Consider the following 21,221-nt stretch of genomic DNA (forward strand, 5'->3'; position numbering starts at 1 on the left):
TCACTTTTCACTCAAGAATTAGTAATGTAACCTCAAATTCTCGTTTTTTTGGCATAAAAATGCCTTGAGGTAAGGGACCAAGGGAGGAACCTTTTCTTAGCCAGCTATTTGTCACCATATCCATTGCTGAGCAGCACATTTATAGCTTTAAAATCATGTACTGATATTTTAATATACACCAAAATATTTATTAGTCAATAGACTCAAATGTCTTTATTTCTGTCCTTTGTATGCAAAGTTCCACTACCTAGAACAATATTTCCCGTATTACTGACACATTAAAATAACCAAAATATTTTGTGCATCTCAATGCCAAACACTATTTGTAGAAACTGCATACACTGGAACCGAAATAATTTATATTGGGAGTACAAAAAAAATATTTGTTTAAGCCAGTTTCACAAGTACAGCTCACTGCTGGAAGAACATGCTTTGGAAAATAATTTTCTCCCACAGAAATTATTTCTTGATACCTACCACCTCTACTCGAACACATTGGTCACCAGCTGTTGCTTTTAAATGACTCTCTGTTATTTAAGACAAAACAAGAGAATGAACTCAAGGATCTCTCTGGTGGCTACCAAGAACATAGAATGATATATTATTCAATCTTTTCTTTAAACGTCATCACTACTATTCAGACGAAGTGAAGGGCACTTTCTTTAAGTCTGATAAACAGCTCCAGGGTCAGATCTGATTACATAAAAGTTCTGAGTTTCAGCAACTTAAAAGAGCTTTCTTTTTTTTTTAAAAAAAACCCCTCACATTTTATCAAACATATGTGAACACTTCCAAATGTCAGGAATTCCAAGCAGTTTCCTTATAACTGGAAAATTGTACCCACTCATGGTCTCTTCGCACAGTCATTTCAAAGTGAAACTGAGTTCAAGGACACACAGGGAAATTTATTTGTCTACATTTTTGTCCTGAATTTACACAAAGTCCGATGAGTTATACTGAACACCATAGAGAACACTTTGTACAAAATAATCTTACTGAAAAGAAATATTTCCACATCTGCCTCTGTTCAGTTCCATCCTGCACAGACAGCAAAATGACACAGAGCAAATTCAGAGAAGTAAATTGTAAATAAATGTTGAACTCCTCTTACAAACAAGTTAACAGAGATTTAAAATCCAACATGTAAGGGAGTCAAAGCACCTGCCAGAAAGGAGCTTTGTAAAGAAAGCAGTGCATCTCCCCCTTTGCTATAAACATTTCAGCAATGACCGAAAGGAAGCAAGGCTGTTACTGTTGGCCCAATAGAAGATTTTCTTCTAATTAAGAGTGAAGTTTAACTTCCAAACTTCAGTAAAATTCTGGAGGCAGACAAAGATTACAATTTATCCTATATCCCAACAATATTATTAGTCCTAAATTTTTAGCATGAAGTTCCCAGGGCAGCCTGAGCATCACCTTACATCACTGATGTAAGGATGGCTGAAAAGAACAGAGGTTGCCAAGTCACTGGGACGCAGCTCCACCAGAACCTAAAACTGCAGGAGACCACATGAGTTCTCAAGACCATCTTTCACTGCAGGTAACCCCATTAGTTAGTTTGTGATAGGAATTAAGTACATCTACTGCAGGACCTATTCCAAAATAAGCAGTGGCATTCTGCCCATAAAAAGAAGAGAGCAAAAGCCTACTTCTAACATGTACTTGTAGAACTCCAAATCAGTCACTTACCTATCCCAAGCCTCTCAAGATGATGTTAATACTAAACTTTTTCCCAGCCTCTTCCCAAGTTTATTCAGGTAGTCAATTGTTCAAGGCAATATCCCTTACTAAGTTCATGTAGTTCCTGATACACATTGCTGGTGCAACTGTAATTCAGGTCTCTGGTCCATCTCTCATTACTTTATCACAAGATAGATTTATTTTGTGAAAGACCTCGTGCTTCCTTCATGAAAGGAGGTAAACTGAGATTGCATAGCGCAGATGGGGAGCCTCACCCTCATTACCTCAGAAATGTCAGCCTGAGCAGCTCAAATTAAAAAAATATATGGGACCTCTGTAATACAATGTAATAAATATAAGCCAAGGTTTTTAAGTATTCCAGGGATTCTGAATATAAGGCTAAAACAGTGCTGATTCCAATGAGTTTTTCAATGCTCTGACCTAAGATTAAAAAAAGAAAAAAAACAACTTCACGTACATGTTTAAATTATTACTTCCCGTCTATCAAAAAGCTTAAGTCACATGTTTGGTTAAATACTGTTGAAATCAAGGGGACCTATACACACTCTTAAACTCACTCCCTACTGAGTAAAGCACTAGAGCATGTGCTAAACATGCCCTTGGGAATTAGTGTCTCATGCTGCACACTCTGGCAAATATTTAGGCACATGTTTAGTTCTGTTACCATTAATATTTCCATTGATAAACATGTTCATAGCTGTTAACAGGAAAAAGACCTGGAGTATTACTAAGGAGGAAATTTATCAAACCAAATACAACTTCAATATTGCTTCTTTTTGTAAATTACAATCCCAGAGGTGAATGAGAAATTTATCTATATGAAGAGATAAGAGTAAGGGAGTCAAAACTGTTAAGGTGAAAAATATACCACAGATGTAAAGCAAGTTACTGCCACAGTTGGCTAACAGAAAAGTGAATTTTCTTTGCTCAGCTTCCACATCTTTTCCATACTCACAGTTCTTTCAAAGGGCATGTAAATCCAAAACAGCATAGTATTTGCATTTTTAATCCCACATAATTAATGAGCACTTTTTCCTCTTACTTCAATCAGAACCCCCATATAGGAAAATATAAGCCAATTGATGCCATATGTCCCTCTGAATTGTTATTCCAGATGTATTCCTTGTATTCCTTGGAGTCACAGAATTAAAGTTCCTTTTTCCTTGAAAAATAACACATTCCTAAAAACTCAAATGAAACAATTAAAAGTATGACGTAGTTTATTAATATGATTCATTTTTTTGGTAATGTTCATTTCCTTCTGCATTTTTTCCTGTAATCTAAGTAAAAAATAAAGAAACAATTTACCTATAACATATTGAATTAGCAAGAAGAACAAATGCATTCAGCTTTTAGCTGGCCATAATGGCTAACTAACACTTAGGCATTTGAGAACTAATGTTTAAGTTTTCATTTCCATCAGCACAGAATAACTTCACCCATAGTCTGAAGAAGTATGATTTGATCAGAATGCTTGCTTTTAAAACACTGCAACGTTTCATTATCTTTTTCTTTAGCCTTGTAATAAGGAAAGAAATAAATATGCATTATTTTTGTGGGAATATTTGCTTAACTGAAGATTAACTGTGCTCTAAGTACTGCAAACAGAAAATCAGAAGTGGGGAAGGGAGTTGCAGCAATAGCTTTCCCACACTGCCCTGCCAACAACCTCAACCTTGTTGGGCCATTTTCTCTAAGGGCTAGAAGTAATTAAGTTTCATTGCTAAATCGGTCTTGAGGCTGTCTTGAGCAGAAAAATCACTTAATGCTTAATTGCATGCAGTGATGTGGTGCACAGTCCATTAGGCAGACTGCAGATACCAGTTTACTTCTTGCAGCTCTGCAGGATACTTATAAATGAAAGGTCATTATTTTATCCAAGCAGTCACTTGTATAATACGTAATAATTTTTCCTACAGAAAACAGTGGTACTTCAAAAAAGGTTCATATTTGAATTTTTGCTACATAGTTCTACTAAATATTATTTTGAGGGCTGTTTGGTTTAAAAGCTTAAGTTTCTGAAACTTAGAAACAATAAAACTGAATATTCATTCTACCATACTAAATATCTGTTTAATAATTATAATTTTACCAATTATAGTAGAAATATTTAAAAAACAGAGTATTTAAAAGAACAAAACTGCCCATCATTTTTGATACAGGAAGATAAATATGTAACATAAATAATATGTATAGTCACACACATCTGCACATGGCCAGAAGAATGTTCTCCATGACCAAGAAACTCTACAGACTGTTTGCTAATCAGAACCACATATTTTTCACCTGATTCCATCAACAAAACATTAGTTTCCATAAAACTGTAGCTGCCAGGAACAGATTGGTTTCATGGTTCAGAGTGGGAGAATTGTTCCAGCAGTTCATGCACCCTATCACTCCTGCTGCTGGCAGATAAGATCTTCACCTATTGCAATCACCTTGCACTGAGATATCAGTCAAGAAAGACAATATTATCCTTCCTAAGTGATTAAATATTGTAAAAATATTACAATACATTATTACAACAACCAGTGCAGACTTACTACAGAACTTTAGCAATGTTAATTTTCATTAACATCCACTATTCCTGATTCTTAAGTACCCACTCCTGAGCAGTGAACAACTTGATTTTGCCAGTAACAACTTCCCAAACATTCATAAAGGTACCTAAATATCTCAGGCTAGATTGCTGTCCTGTCATTATGCTGTTATTCAGGGTTGGCCTCACAGGGCAAATGCATAGAAGTTCTTTAGAAGTTCTTCAAAAGAAGGAAGAACATTTACGATTTTGAAGTCTGAAATAATTTCAGATCATTGGAGTATAGAACCAGTTTTACAATATCCAAAAAAGCCAGCTGTGCTTACCCAGCAAAGATCACAACCTGTAACATGACAGAAATTCTCCAGAGTCTCTTCTCCCTGCCACCAAATAATGTCACACCAGAAATACTACACGCTGGTTTTGGTATCAGTTCCCAAACCTAGTAGTCAGCCTCCCTGTCAACAGTATTTTCCCTATACCTTCACATTTTGGAAAGAATAATGAAACCCTTACCCTTTATAAGCTGGAACTGCTTACCCTAGGTACTGTCATTTGACTTTTCTACAGCTTAAGAGAAACTTATGTAAATTTTAACTTTTATAATACTAATCAAGTATATGCCCAATAAAAGTAGGATTGTTCTAGTTTTGTATCTACAGAAAAATGATTGAAAATTTAGGTCTTTAAACACAGAATAGCACACAGAATCACAATATGATTGTTTAGGTTGGATGGAATGGAAAAAGCTTTCTCACTGACTATAGGCGCATTCATCTTTTTTTCAGAAACCCAAAAAAAGACATTTCAAACTGGCATTTTGATTTATGCAATCTGTTAACATACAGGACAATTAAAAGTTACCAAAGATGACTATTATTTCTTGTTTGTGTGTGCTCAACAATACTTTAGTAAGTCTAACCTGGACTATGGACAAGAAGCACAAAATAACTTGAACTGAATGAGAACACTGTTTTCCAAAATCACTGAATGTAAGTAACATTTACACTAAAATTAAGACACTCCTCTCCTTCAAAGTGACTGTTCAGCCTGGAAGTAAAGGTTGCATGGAGACCTCACAGCAAACATTCAGCATCTGAAGGGAGTGTACAGGAAAGCCAAGAGAGGTTTCTTCATCAGGTCCTGTAGTGATAGGACAAGGGGGAATGACTTCAGACCGAGAGTACATTTGGATTATTTGTTAGAAAGAAATTTTTTACTGTGAGGTTGGTGAGGCACTGGCACAGGTTGCCCAGAGAAGCTGTGGATGCCCCATCCCTGGGACTGTTCAAGGCCAGGCTGGATGCAGCTTGGAGTAACCTGGTCTGGTGGAAGGTGTCTCTGCCCATGACAGCGGGGAGATGGAACTAGATGTTCCTCAAGGTCCCTTCCAACCTAAACCATTCTGTGATTCTGTGACTGTACATTCAGCAGTGATTTAGTTGATTTACACTTATTACATATATTACATATGAATTACAATATTGAATTACATATTAATTACATATATATTTACACTGCAAAGTGTCAGTGAAAATGGCATGCACTCAGATGCTAGCAAAACTATTCTGCCAACAACTTGACTCAAACAACTTGCACAGAAACTGAGGATTAGTTACGTGTATGCTTTAGTAACACTCAGCATTCTTAAATGCCTAGAGGGATGTGAACAAATTCTCAGTTTTATCAGGTTAAGTATCTTCTTACAGTTACCTATTTCTTCAGCTCTATGAATGAATTAACATACATCAGTATCAATACCACCAAAGAGAGAAATAAGCATTATGCAAGCATCAAGCTCCAGCAACACTAACTTTCCTTTTCCTCATGTACAGGAGTAAAAATCTCCCTACACATGACCTTTATTCTTGCAGAACAATGGAGTTGCAGGGGGCAATTCTGGGGACAGGTTTTAAGTATAAAGCAAAATGACAGCTTCATTCCAAGGTCATGACATAGAAGACTAAAAAAAAAAAGTAGATTGGGAGCTAAATATATTTCCTCACATTTAGTTTTGTTGCCGTAATTTTTTTCGTCTTTTACCATGCACTCACTGCTTTGCTGATGCAGAAGAGTAATAAATTTGAAATATATAGGGTAAGTACTAAGGAAAAAAAAACAAAAAAAAGCCAAAAGAGAAGCTTTTAAAATAGGTTATTCCCCTCCCTGCTTTATTCCCTGCCAATACTTTCTTGGTGAAACACACCTGGCCAGTACCTCTGGGCATAATTTAATTTACTTTTTAGCCTTGTGTTTCACTTCATTAAGGGAAGTTAAGACTATTCTAAGATAAATACATACCATGAGCTTGCACTAAAGAAAATTACAATAACAATAATGCCTAGCATATATGCTATATATATATGCTAAATGCTTAAAGTACTAAATTCCCTTGTTTCACTCTATGAAAAATAGACAGATTATATTTTCCATACACTTAGAAGAAAAACACAAATCATAAGTTACCTAGACATTATTTCACTTCTGTTTTGAAATTCAAGTCCTCCCAGTTTCCAAATCTGTGCTACCTTTCTTCAGTGGTAGCTCTCCATATTCTGAAATATGTAGCCACTCTCCTACATTCAGATATTTCTACCTTAAATTTACACCAGACATGGTTCCTACAGTGCATTAATTTTTCACATTCCCTAACAAATTAATTCCATCACATCACTTTAAAATTATTTACAACAGGTCAATACTCTATCAAGGCTTGAGATGATTTTTAGCAAGAAACAGACTATTCCTAGGCAAACAGCAGGAAAAACAGCAAAAAGAGCAGGAAAGTTCTTCATATTCAACTATGGTTTTGAGACAAATTCTCCTTCCTCTTCATGATTAAAAATTAATTAAAAACCCATATACCACTTAAAATGGATAACCCAGGGCAAGCTAGACCAATAGCACCTTCACACAACAGCATACATGGCAAAAACAGCGCTCAAACACTGTACACTGAAACAGCTCAAAGGCAATCTGCTGGTTTCCCTCCACAGGGTTCAATTCTCAACCTCTCTCTCTCTCCAATCAAGCTTTAGTTTTCACTGCATTTAATCAGAAGAATTATTTACTTTTGACTTACTTCCAGATAACATAGATAAGGTGTGCCAGCCTTTGGCAATTAAATTACCTTTGAACTGTTACCCATTGTGACCTGCCAGAAGGATTTTCCAGATCCCAGTACTATTTTAAAATACTTCTGACACATATGCCCCAAACCAAAACCTTAAGCCAAAGGACTATAAAGCAGTTCTATTCTTGTGGATGCGTTTTATCCATTTGCTTATTCTTTACAAGAAGTTATAAAAGACAGGCTCCGTACTACTTCCAAAATAGATTCCACTAACGAGAAAGGTATAACTAGGTATGCCAATAATTTGAGTTGTTAAGTGGTGGTTCAGAACACTCATAGGATACCTTTTTAATTTTATTTTCTTTGAAACATTTCTTTTGAAAAAGCTAAAAATTATAAAATAATTCAGATTTTCTTAGGACAGAGAGAAGGGACCTCACTTTAGATGAAAAGGCACTCCAACCTGCTTGCAACCAGCTCCTTCCTCTTAATTTTGCAAATACCTTTTAAATAAAAGTAGGTAAATAAGAGAAATTAACACTGAAACCTACTGGCACCTTGCATCTTGCATGACATTCAGAAATATGATTTGGGTAAATTAAATTTACACTTTTTTGCAACATACTAAATTTTAAAAATACACCTTTTCTGTGTGCCAGCAATCCTTAACCAGGACAGGAAAACCCCAGAGGATAAGATCCAAGAGACTAACAATCCTAGAACCCCTTTATAAAGAAAAGTGATTACCATTTAATGAATACTTAGTTCCATGTCATCTTCTCATTACACAACTAAATATGATGACAGGTGTCATAATATCTGTTTTGCATTGCTCCATTGACAAGTAAAATTAAAAAGTTCCTCCTCATGAAGAAAGTAATTACAGTTACTGTTAATAATACAAAAGTTTCGTGTCCATATGACTATAATTCCACAGGTGAGTTTCCAGGAGCCTACACTGGACTCTGCTATGGCATAGCGGACTGAGAAGGAAGAGGGCAAGGAAAACCTGAGCTGGCAATAATGTCTACTGTGTACTCTCCTTTCCAAGGTTCTTTCAGTACATCTGTAGAACAAAAAGTAGTGCTGCACAAAGGAGTGTTTCATATTGCTGTTCCCACTGTTACATATTCACTCATAAAAATATCAAAGAAACCACGTTTTGAAGATCCTTACTGATCCACTTGCTCAATGTTTAGCTAAATCTGGTACCTCAAATGCATCATTGGTATTAACTAAGAACACAAATCCACAGAAATTACTTTTAACAGGTATCTGGGCACTTCACATTACTGAATTTTCAGAAAACACACAGAATGGTGAAATCTCTTAAAAATAGACTTAAACAAAAACAAAGACTTGTCTTCTTCCAACACAATTCACTTTCAAGCATGGTATATCATGCATGACACAGCAATGCATACAGTTCCATGTATTACACTGCAAGGCAGTAAACCATTTTAGGCTAGAAAAACTTACATTTTTATGCTAACAGCCACAGAGACCATGAGAGGCTGGTATCAGTTGTGGCTCTCTGGGAATCATAACTCTACCATTAGATCTGTTGGCTGTGTCAGCTTATGTATTTCAAACATTTTTTCCATTTAAGGGTTCAAGCTTCTCAGTTTATCCCCCTGCTGCTTCTCTATGTGGATTCATTTCCCTCATCTACAGGGGACTGAGAACATCAGCCCTGTGAGCTCATTGTCCTAACCAGATCTCTCCTTCTTGTTCAGTATCTCCACAGGATATACACATCCTATGTGACACACTCATTCTGGTACATCACTAGTGCAATGTGAATAAAATTGGTCATTTCCAGTAAAATTTTGGAAGTTCTCTCTCTCTCTCTCTCTCTCTGTGTACAGTCACTGAACTGATCTTAGCTTGTGCCAAATGTATCCCATCCTGCTGCCAGGCACTTAGCAACTCCTCACAGCCTGCTGCTGCCAACCCTTACTCCCTTTCTTACAGCTCTCCCTTGGGGGCTCCAGGAAATGAAGAACCAGAAAGTGTAGTCAGTTCTGAAGTAGAAGACTCCTTGTATTCCTCTTCTCACTCATTTCAGCAAGCAGGCTGTTGCTGCTCTTGTTTCCTCAACCACAGCACTGCTGCTCCAGAACCCACACCCACAGAGACAGCAGACCTGTCTGGAAGAATTAATAGCAGCAGATCTGAGCCCCTTGCATGAAGACCAGAAGCAGAAGAAAGAGCTGAAGATGCTCTCTAGGTGGTGCCAGGTCTGGGCTCCCCAAATGCACAGTTCTCAGCTGTGCCAACCACCAGCTCTCAGCCTTGTATCATTAATGAAATGCATATTAAGATTTCTGGACAGAAGCACAGCCATGGGATTTGGTGAAATCACACAATTTTTGGATTATTTGGGAACCAGCTAGAAGTGGTAACAGAAATGAATAAGACTCTGCCTCATGCTCCACCCCCACAACAAAATAACTGACAGGAACAACTAATTAACATAAACAACAACATATTGAATCCTGAGAATGAATTACGCTTCTGGGTTTGATTCCCTCCCACAAGTGCTACTACACTTAAACCCACCCAGGAGCAAGAGAACTGCTGAGAAGATTCTTCAGGAACCGCTATGATTAATATTCCACAGTTAAATAATACTTGGCACTATGCACCCAATTTTGATAATTTGTTTTGACAGCATAATTATCTAAACTCTCAAGAGTGGTTTTACAAACCAATTGCAAAAGTAGAAAGACCAAACCTGTACAACCTCATTTTTCAATTTCTTAGAAGATAATAAATGAGAAACATAAAAATCCTATATGCATAAAGGCTTCATTAGGTTAAATAAATGAGAAACTGTTGAAAGGAGTAATAAAAGAGACTGCACCAGTGGACATTCAATATTATCACTTATAAATCCCCTTGAAGACAAATGGATCAAATGGGTAGCTTTTCATGCATCCTGTTCTGTCAAAGAAATGTTTACATATTAATTTGTTCTGTGGTACAGACAGAATAATGTCTTTTTTTATTAATTTAAAACAAACAGATATGACTTTTGCCTTCTAACAGTGAACAGTTTTATCCTCTCTCAAATTTTAAATGGCATTACATTTTTAAATTCTGATGTGGAAGTTGAACAACACTCTTGTTCATCTGGACTGCTGCAGTCGTATTTTGAAATTTCCACTTAAAAAGTTTCTCTGTTTTGATTTTCACTGCCAAATTCACACTCATCAACTAGAATACAGTCAACTCCTGTTCATATTCAATTTTTTTTCTGTCTCCCTATCTACTATCTACTTATGCACTCTGCAAATATCCAGAAATTTCTTGGAAGAGCAAAAAAAAAATTTTAGTACAACTTGATAATTGCATGTTGCTTCTGGAAAAATTAGTTTCATTTGAATAATGGAATTTCTCATTTTCAGATTAAATAAATTAATTTAATTAAAACTTAATGAAAATATCTCCCTTGAGCAAAAACATTTTCTGCTGCATAAATAATAAAAATACAAGAGGGAAGAAAGGTATTTTCTTGTTTTTCCCATTGCCTTCTTACGCAAAAAAGCCAATTCTGGACCATTAATACATGTTTTATCTATAAATTATCTAGCTTAACTGCATTACCACTGAGGGCCCAGGAATACCTCAGAAAAAGTACTCCATACACCATCAAGAAGTTCACTTTCTTGCACTTCCTTTCTTGCTAACCATTGTTACATCTTCTCACCGCTTATGCTGCTGCTTCTCCTCTGGTTCTCTCTAGCCTTTGAGGTGGTTTAACTGATAAATGATCAGAAGGAATATCTGAAGAAAAAAGTAAAATTTTTTCTCCTTTATCAGTGAGGTAAACTGGCTCAACCGAACATGATTCAGAAATTACTAATAGCATAGATCAAGATTCCAGACTGAACGCTGTGCCTCTGTTAAGAATTTTTCACAAACTTATTAGGAATTTGATCAAAATAATATTACCATGAAAAAATACCGAGGTTTCTAACACTGAAAAACCACACACACTGTAGCATCCAGCTGTGGCAATGCCCAGATCATTCCTCATTCCCAATGTCATGACTGACTGTAGTATTTTAGTTTTTAAATTAAATTCAACCTAAGTATAAATGGCACTAACTTAGATTGGAGATATTTAATCATCAACGTTCAAAACCATGTTTACCAGTTATAAAACCATACAAAGAAGGAAAAAAAAATGTTTACCACAAACAGAAGCATGTATGAACAACATAATATTCAAAAACTTTTATTCTCTTTGGAATAACTAATGTATTAGTACTTTGTATATCACATGAAGTTACTATTTCTAGAAAGGAACAAAGGATGAAGTAACCTTTCCACAGCTACCCAGTAACAAATATTGACCTCCTGCAAATTTCTTGAAATTTGACAATCTTTAATAGAGAAAATTCAGTCCAAAAACTGGATCCCACCCCTCAGCAAAGCAGCTGAAAGACTCTCTTGAGCCACTTCTATCATACAGCTAAGAAATGATTGAAGCAAAGAGAAGAATAGAGCGTTCTTTGAAAAATATTTCATTTCTGACTGGGCAGTATTTAAGTTCCTGAATACTGGAATATAGGTATGCAAGTTATATATAGGCCAGCTCTCTTCACTTACCTGAAGACAGCATCACTTCCAGGAATTTATAAAGTACTATGTCAATAAAGCATTATATTACACATAAATAAGAAACAAAAAAATACAGATATATTTAGCCTTACTTCTCCATGTCTTAAAGGTGTGATAACTCCTCTTGCAACCGCCATTCGGAACAATGTTTCTGTGGCCTGCATCAACAAACAAACAGACAAATTCATTACTAAAAACAGACATCAAAACTTTTGACAATTTGTCTCAACTTTTGTAACTTTTTTTTATATTATCTGCTACCTTCTGGCACCTATTTTACAACTGAATTACTCCAGTAACTCCTTTAGAACAACTTTAGCAGAGTTTAGGCCAGTGTTTACTGCAAGGTGAGATGTATTGAGGATTTTGGTCAGCCTAAGTAACCATTTAAGCAGTACATGATCTCTCAGGCAACAACACAGCTGTTCCAGAAGACTCACTGAGCAGGTCAGAGATGCTCAGCCTCAGACAAGTGTCCTCCAGAAGTTGTGAGGTAAAAGTGGGGTACTATGGAAAAAACAGCTATATGGTATTTCACAACTCATGAAACTTACTTTAAAAATTGCTGTTTAATAATACACACTTAAATATACAAATGAATATGAAAAAACAGTATGATGCAGCACTTTTCCTAAAAGCACCTGAGCCACTCTTAACTCTCAGTAATGGTGGGATTACAAAACACAATAGTGTCATGTGCAAATCCCAGGGAACACAAATTTGGGGAAATCCTTAATTAGGTTGAATATCTTTCTGTGTTAGTTGCCCCATCCTTTCTTTAATCCAGTGAGACAACTGGCGCATACTTCTGATACAGATATAGGCTCCTGGCTTAATACAGACTGTAATATGCTCTGTACCACCCACCTTTCTACAAGATGGTTGGAAAAAGGCATGAAAAAATTGGCAAGTTACATAAATTCACAGATTGGCACATCAGCAAACACATGAACAGATTTGTTTTAAAAACTCATTTCCATAGCAAACAGTGAAGGTGGTTTCAATTTCAACTGTAAAAACATGGTTTTAATATCTGGTTCTAATTAAAAACGTACCCTGACATTTAAAGATCTATGTTAAGGAGTAGTTAGCAAGCTGTGTGAAAAAAACAAAAATCAACAAAACAACCACATTTAGAAAGATTATAAATAAAAGTAGTTTGAAGTAATTGATCATCTGTCTAAACAGTGATTTTTAAAAAAAAGCATCTCAGTGCTTCCATGATTGCATGACTTGCTGGGTTCCCACTACCACTACCTTAAGACAGCTAAATCTCAATAAATGTGACATCAAAGACATCTCTTGGGATTAATTCCTCAGCCTTCCCTAGAGACAGATTAAGTGGGGTTTAGTCTATCCTAAATACTTTTCTGCAGAAAATAACTTAATAAAAGATGCTTTAATTACCTTACGTTCTCCCCACACACCTGTAAATGAATGTGTGCACTCCAGAGCATTGGGCTGCAAAATCTATTGCTTAATTTACACCCACAAGGATGCAGGACAGTGCTCCACTGTGATTTCCCTTTTGAACCTTTCTTCTCTGAGAGATGAACTGAACCTCATACAACCTTTTGTATTTCACAAAATTGGCTTCTTTCACCAACGTTTTTAGGGATGTTTCAACCAAATTGAGCATTCTGTCAATACAGCTAAGCTGCTTTTGCTTCTTTTGAAAACCACTGGTGTGTGTGACTTTCTTTTCACATCTACTAGTAAGAGATTTCTCTTAGTACACTTGCACTCAACTCATTAATGCTAGATGTCACAACCATTCAGAAACAAGGAAAAATCACAGCAATAGCAAACACAACATCACAGATGTCCTGGTGGACCACCCTTCACTAAGAAGATTAGCACTAAAAACACAGCTTCCTGCACAAACTGCATGGTGGGGATGAGGCCACCTATAGCCATTGACTGACAATGACAAGGCAGGAGAACGGGTTGTTGGGGATTTTGGCATGCAAAATCCAAGAGGAAGCTTAAAGAAGTTCATCTTTCAAAACAGTGGCCAGACCAAGCTTACTGTTGGTGCAAGCCTCAAGGTGAAGGAGGTGGACACTGGCAGAAACAGTTCAGGTCTGCATTCTTTTGACAAAGCAAACTAGGTGTGAACATGCGGAAATTAGTGTAAGGCAATGTCTTACAAGAAAGAAGACCATGATATAACCATTCAGAGTTTTTTAACACCTTCACAGGGCTATAACATCACACACACTAATGATAAAAGTAATCAGCTAGCAAACTTTTGCCAGTCTTAAAACATAAATTTATCTGTAACACTTCTGTTTTTTCCAAGTTTCACACTGTCTTCAACTTCTGTCTTTTTTCCTTACACCCTGCAAATGCAGAAACAAACAGAATTGTACTGAAACATATCCAAGGATGTACAGCAGCCCTGGGAAAGGCTCTGGAGCACAAGTCTTATGAGGAGCAGCTTAAAGAGCTGAGGGTGTTTAGCCTGGGGAAACGGCAGCTCAGTGGGGACCTTATCCCTCTCTTCAACTGCCTGAAAGGAGGTTTTAACCAGGTGAGGGTCAGTCTCTTCTCCCAGGTAACAAACAAGGACAAGAAGTTGCACTAGGGGAGGGGTTTAGATTGGTTATTAGGTAAAGTTTCTCCCTGAAAAGGGTTCTAAAGCACTTGGACACAGGCTACCCTAGGAAGACTTTGAGTCACCATCCTTGGAGGTATTTAAAAATGTGTTTATGTGGCAGTTGAGACATGGTTTAGCGGAGGACTTGAGAGTGCTGGGTTAATGGATAGACTCTTATGACCTTAGGGGCATTTTTCAAACTAAACAATTCTATGATTCTGTCTGGTCCTGCTCAGGTTCCCTTGAACCAGCTTGTCTAGGCTCATTTTCAGCATCTCAAAGACTGGAGGTCTCACAACCTATGTGATTAACCTGTTTCAGCATTTCACAACAATGTTTTAAGTGACAAGCCCACAAAAAAAATGCAATTTACGGATGACCTGTAAATTCCTTCTGCTTTCCAAAGAAACACAGCCCAATTTCTCAAATTCTCTCTAAGCAGTGGAAATGCTTTGTCCCAGTCAAGTGGAAGGCTATCATTCAGTTTCTAGCTGTGACAAGCCAAGACACAAGGAAACCCAAAAACACAGAACATCCTGCCAGCATTCAAGCTGCACATGTTGGATATGGAAGAATAAGCCTAAGGGTGGAGAAAGTCAAAATATACATGGACTGCATTTTATTTTTTTTTTTTTTTGAATGATAGAGACAAACTCCATCATACTTAATGCTCCATAAAGAACAGAGGAAAAAAAAGGCTGCATGAAGAACCACAACAGCAATATAAAAACAGCAATATTCTTGCACACCTCATATACTTTCTAAAATTCTATTTATGATAATATCTTGCTGAGAGCAAAAGGATCCCTACAGGACATCAAATCTACTTTGACTAAAAATCCAGTGTATTGAACACATCTTGCCTGACATATTCTAGGTATGTAACTTGAAATCTATGGAAGTTACTAGTATAATAACAGTCAATATTCATGCTGCAAAATATTTCCATATATTAGTACTTAGTACTTGCTTCAGTACTAAGTCTATTAAAGATATTTGAGTTCAAAGGACTTAATTTTAAATAATGTTCTAAAAGATATTAAGTATATTGAAATGGCAAGTTTATTTCATTGTATTAAATCTGCTAAAAATATGCAGAGTATTGCTCTGTCACAAATCAAACTAGGCATAACTGTCCATTTAAGAAATTTAAGAAATTATAATACTATCCTCAAAGAAACTGCTGACTAGGAATTTAGTTAATTTTTAACTGGTTTTCACTAAATATTACAATATAAGCAGATATTTTAGAAAGCTGTAAAAACTTGAGATTTATTTGCATTCAATTCACTCTGAATGCCATGGGAGTCAGAGGTTCGTAAGAAAGCAAACCATGTCAACACATGGTTTTAGTGATCTCAGTGTGAAATAAATGTGTTGCCAAGATGATTGTTACTGAATCCTAAAATTGTTCTCATTATAAAGAATGTGTAGTGTGTTACATTATATGTGAGGTGAAATGGCAGCCCAACGTATGCTACCACTCTGTAACGCTGTGCAAGCTCTAATGTCATCTCCAGACAAAGATGACCAACTGTTCCCACTCCAACAAAGCAGTTGCTTCTGATCAAATTCTTTGCAAGTGGGTTAAAAAACAAAAAAAAACAAAAAAAACCCACTTGTATGAACCAGAACTAAAGTGGAGGATAATTGTGCATTATTGATGGAAATGGTAGGAAAAACAGAAAGAGAAACATTGCATTAGATTCCAGATGTCTTGAATTTTCTAGGTATTCACAAAAGTAAAATGGTCTCACATAATACTTCATCAGAATAGTTACTGTTTTACCAATGTTAAAACTTCAAATGTGAGACTGAAGAGATTGATCACACAAGTTAATGAACTTAGAAATGCACACTTTTTAATCACCTGACAATTTTTGGCACCTACTTCTAGATGTGCATTAAAAAACCCAAAACCAAGCAGAAAAAAAAAATCAATTGAATTAAAATTAAAATGGTGCAAATCGTTTATAACAATAAATAAAGATGGAATACCACAAAAGACATTTTTCCAACTCCTCTAAGGTTTGCTGATCTTGGATACAATAGCTAGTTGACAGCTCTGGCCTGTAAAATTTGTGCTTCTTTGTGAAAAGCAAATTACATGAAAAAGGGTTTTGACAGTCTATCTGAAATCATTAACAACAATCAACTTGATTATATATGAACTATTGTTAAAGCACTAATTAGCTAACCATCACCCAAGTTTTGAAAACAAAAAAGTGCTAGAAAAAAAAAATGTGATGAGATTCAGAAGCAATAATAACTAGAAAAACACAGAAGTTTCTGAATATTTTTCCTGAACTCTGTCCACAAAAACTCAAATGTAAAGCAACTGTCTGCATTTAAACCTCACTCAAGAAGACAGATTTAACTGGGAAGCTTAATTACTGTTACTTTTGATGAAATTACCACAATACCAAATAGAATGCGTTGCCATTCTATATACTTTATAGATTTATAATATTTTTTAAATGCTAAAATACAACACTGAAGCTGAACGGAAGCTTTTAAAAGAACAGGTATGCAAATTTCTATTCTCTGAAAAATCATAAAAAGTTCAATTAATTCCATTGTACAGATGTGAATTCCATATACCTCCACCTTTTACTTTGTTGAATGACTGAATGTCTCTGTCTTCATTACTGAACTATTGGAACCTTATTTGTACAATGAGTAGATTAGCCTGTATTTGACATCTGCGAGATACAAGCTCTTTCTAGCCACCCATTAATAGATCAGGTAATTTCTAACTTAACTGTGAACTCTCTAAAGTCTAAACAATTTAAACCCCAAGATAAAGCATATTTTACAGAGTTTATGAAAGCCTTGTATCCATTTGCCAACACGTCTCTAATTTTTTTCCAGGTTTAGCTTTCCAAACGTGTTACACCAAACACCCACCTTTGCAGCCCACAGTATTTGATCTCCCTTCCCCCTCCGGTTACTTACCCAACATTTGTGCAAACAAAGCACATATCTGGTCATGTATCTTATAAGAAAAAGCACTGTATGGAAATGTTCTTCTTTCTTAAATAATAAACATGTTGATTCCCTAACTAGACATTTGGAGATGTGAAAAATACATCACTAATATAGCATAAATAAATCAATATTAAAACTAACAAAACTAACAGTATAGTAACTTTTTTTGAGTTGTCTTGTTCATTCCTGAGAGCACTTGCAGATTTGTCATGTAAACATAGATTCAAATTCACACAAAATTACACAGTTCAGTGTAACTTCTATTGCATTTACAAATTCCATTTGCTCATTGATCTAAATGTGCACTTTCAGTGTTAATAGACTACCTTATGGACTAATTTACCTTTATCCTCTACCTAACTAAATTATCCTGATGTTTCTCCCTGCTGCAGTCCTGCTCAGGAACCTCAGCCTCTCCACAAAGAGCTTTAAAATTACAAAACGCAATGCTCAACAAATAAACCAAGCATGGTAATAACCACACAATATATGCTACTAAGAGCATGAAATAAAAGCATTTATATGTATTTATCTTAATCTGAACCCAGTAGTCTGCAGTTGTGGTATTTGTAACATTTGCCAAGATCATGATAATTGCTTTTCTTCTCCTGACTTCTCCTCTACCTGTTTTTCTCCCTTTCCTTCCTCCCAACCCCCTCACAAAAAAATGTTTGGTATTTACATTGGGATTCCTGGTCCCAGCCTGTAACTGGCTTTCACCTTTTTCTAGTTTTGTCTGCACAAAGGATTGAAGGGCTCAACATTGCAATTAACTAAGTTTCAGGAAGCCAGAGGAAAAAAAAATAAATAAATAAACCCAGCAGTATAATACTCATGAACTGAATTATCCACAAACCAGGCCAGCAGCCAGCATGGGAAACTGGAGAAATAGGACGTTTAATCTCCTCTGCCTTGACAGAAATGCTAGAGAAAGAAGGTCCAAACAAGCCTGTCCCACCATCATGGGGCAGAGACTCTTCATCTGAGAAATGATCCACTGAAGCCAACTAAAACCTTCCTTCTTTCCAATCACACAGCAGAAGGACAGCAAACAGCTGCAAGCCAGCCTGCAGAAAGCAATGATAACTATCAAACCTGATTTTGATTAGTAATGCTGCCAGAAAGACCAGACTGGCCAGACCAGGAATATACAAGCACATTTGTTTGTATAGTTAGTGACCCTCCCAGGATTTAGGGGCAGTGCAATCTTCAGATTCCCAGCTCCAAAATGGTGAGAAGGAGCACTATCATGCTCCATCTCCCTCTATCCCATTTGAAACTGATCCATGGAGAACTTTGCTGCTGCCCGGCCAAAGGCTGCTGAAGAAACAACATGCAGAAACATCCAGTCTGACAAGGCTTCATGTAGTCACCAAGTTTTCAGGATAAAAGGGCAACACTGCAGTGAGTCCAGAGCTGTAATGAACTCCAACACCATACACAATCATTGAATGGCTTGGGTTGGACAGGACCTTTTAAGACCCTCTAGTCCAAGTGCCCTGACATGGGCAGAGGCCTTTTCCACTGGACCAGGTTGCTCAAAGCCACATTTAACATGGCCTTGAAGACTTCCATGGGATGAAGCAGCCACATCTCAGGACAAACTGTTCCAGTGCCTCACCACCCTCACAGGAAAGAATTTCTTTCTTGCATATAATCTAAACCTGCCCTCTTTCAAGAGTTTAAAACCATTGACCCCAGTCCTGTCACCACACTTCTAAAATGTTTGGACCCATCTTTAAGTCCACCTCAAGTACTGAAAGGTTGCAGTGAAGTCTCCCTGAAATCTTCTCCAGGCTGAACAACCACAACTCTCCCAGTCTGTCTTCATAAGGGAGTGCTTCAGCCCTCTCACCAACTCTGTAGAAATGCTCAAACAGGTCCATGTCCTTTTTATGTTGGGGACTCCATAGCTGGACACAGCACTCCAGGCAGGGTCTCATGAGAGCTGAGTAGAGGGGCAGAATCCCCTCCCTCATCCTGCTGCCCACACTGCTTCAGATGCAGCCTAGGATGAGGCCAGCTTTCTGGGCTGTTAAGTTGATGTTCCCAGGTCATGCTGAGCTTCTCACCCACCAACAGCACCAAATTCCTCTCTCCAGGGCTGCTCTCAATCCATTCTCCAATAAATCTGTATTTGTGCTTGGGATTGCCCCAACCCAGGTGCAGCATCTTACACCTGGCCTTGTTGATCATCCTACACTTATTACCACATCTTTGCCTGTCCATCCATTCTGACTCTTTGCTGTGATTTAGTAGCCCCTCACCCTCCTCATCTTAAGAGCACTGGTGAAAGAAAGCAAACAGTCGAGAAGACAGGGTGTGTCACATGGCAACAGGAACAACGATGCTTCTGTAGAATTCATTCCCAAGCTGTTATAAATAAGTGAAGCCAAACTCTTCTGCCAAACAAGTTAAAAAAGACTGAGGTGAGTTTTCATGGTCCACCTGTAGTTCTTTGGTGAGTTATTGGGACAACAGAGAGGAAAATCGAAAGATCCTTGATCTCTCTTCTCCACTCCACTCTAACCCCTGAAAAATGGCAGAGATTTAAACACCAGCAAGGTATTCCAGCAGCCTTGGGTCTTGTAACAGACATTCACTGTGACTGGTAAATTAATGAGAGCTGCATATTTAGACAGCTTTCTTTCATATTATCCAAGCACATGTTCTGCAATTCCAGACTAATTTAAACAGTCATTTACAATTCCTTTATCTGCCTTCATTGACCAGAATTTCTCGTTAGCGTGAACTCTGAGCGGGTTCAATTCAGTACTTTAGTACATTCCCTACAAGTTTTACAAGATTTACATTTAATGTGTTTCACAACCAGGGCCCTTTTTCTTTAGGGGATTACCTCACCTTTTACATTTCCCACTGGTAGCAATTTTAAGTAGTAGCTCTCTGTATTTGCAAATGGAACAAAAATTTCTTTGTAGCAATTGGTTTGTTTCTATGTATTGTGATTTACTCACAGTGTTATGTGCTAAACTAATATGAATCTAATCCAAAAAAACAGTAATTTATCATGACCATGGTGTAAACAGTACCATAGATTACATCGACTTTGAATGAGACACTTAACTCACTTCCCAAACTCTGTGTTTAAACATGTATATGTCACACAATCTTTCAGAACTTATTAGAAACAGAACACACAGGTTAACACAACTTCATTTTTGGGGCAGCTTATAAAAATGCCTCCCTACTCTGCCTAGAAAAGTTCTGCTAGCGGTAGACAACAGGTAAATTGCTTTTGAGGATGAATATATCTATTCTGGTGATGACCTAACAAAAAAATAGTGATTTATTTTATCACATGCTCTTATCTATAAAAACAATTATCTAAATCAGATGCTGATTGTGATTGAAAACACTTAATACAAAATAATCAGCAAGAAAATTTAGAAAGCCATATATTATATGCTAAAAAATCCGTTGCTTAGAACAATATTTTGACAGCTGGAGGAAGCACTGGTCAAATGCTTCCTGTTGTCAAGAAAGTTGTTCTTGCTTCAGCCATGAGTAATAGAAACCCTCACTTATGGGCTGCACAATACTCCAAGTTTGCAAGCGCAGCCATTTCAGACAAACTGAATGAGCAAGAATTCTTCTTCCCAAGAATTTTTCCTCAAAATTGACACAACAGTCCCTCCAGCATCTAAGAATCACCCTTCTCTGCCAAGCAGTAC

At 36.9% G+C, this 21,221-nt stretch overlaps 1 protein-coding gene across 2 annotated transcripts in view; it reads right to left on the bottom strand.

Moving 5' to 3' along the window:
* The window catches only part of TMEM135 (transmembrane protein 135), a 157,794-nt gene that overhangs the window by 76,740 nt on the left and 59,833 nt on the right, over window positions 1–21,221 (bottom strand). For both annotated transcript variants that reach the window (XM_086882185.1, XM_086882186.1), the window contains exon 5: window positions 12,035–12,100. In XM_086882185.1, coding sequence (XP_086738311.1) covers window positions 12,035–12,100 — 66 coding nt within the window. The remainder of the gene's footprint in view (window positions 1–12,034; window positions 12,101–21,221) is intronic.

This window comes from Cyanistes caeruleus, chromosome 3 (assembly GCF_971803275.1).
Source record: "Cyanistes caeruleus chromosome 3, bCyaCae1.hap1.1, whole genome shotgun sequence".
Taxonomy (NCBI): Eukaryota; Metazoa; Chordata; class Aves; order Passeriformes; family Paridae; genus Cyanistes; species Cyanistes caeruleus.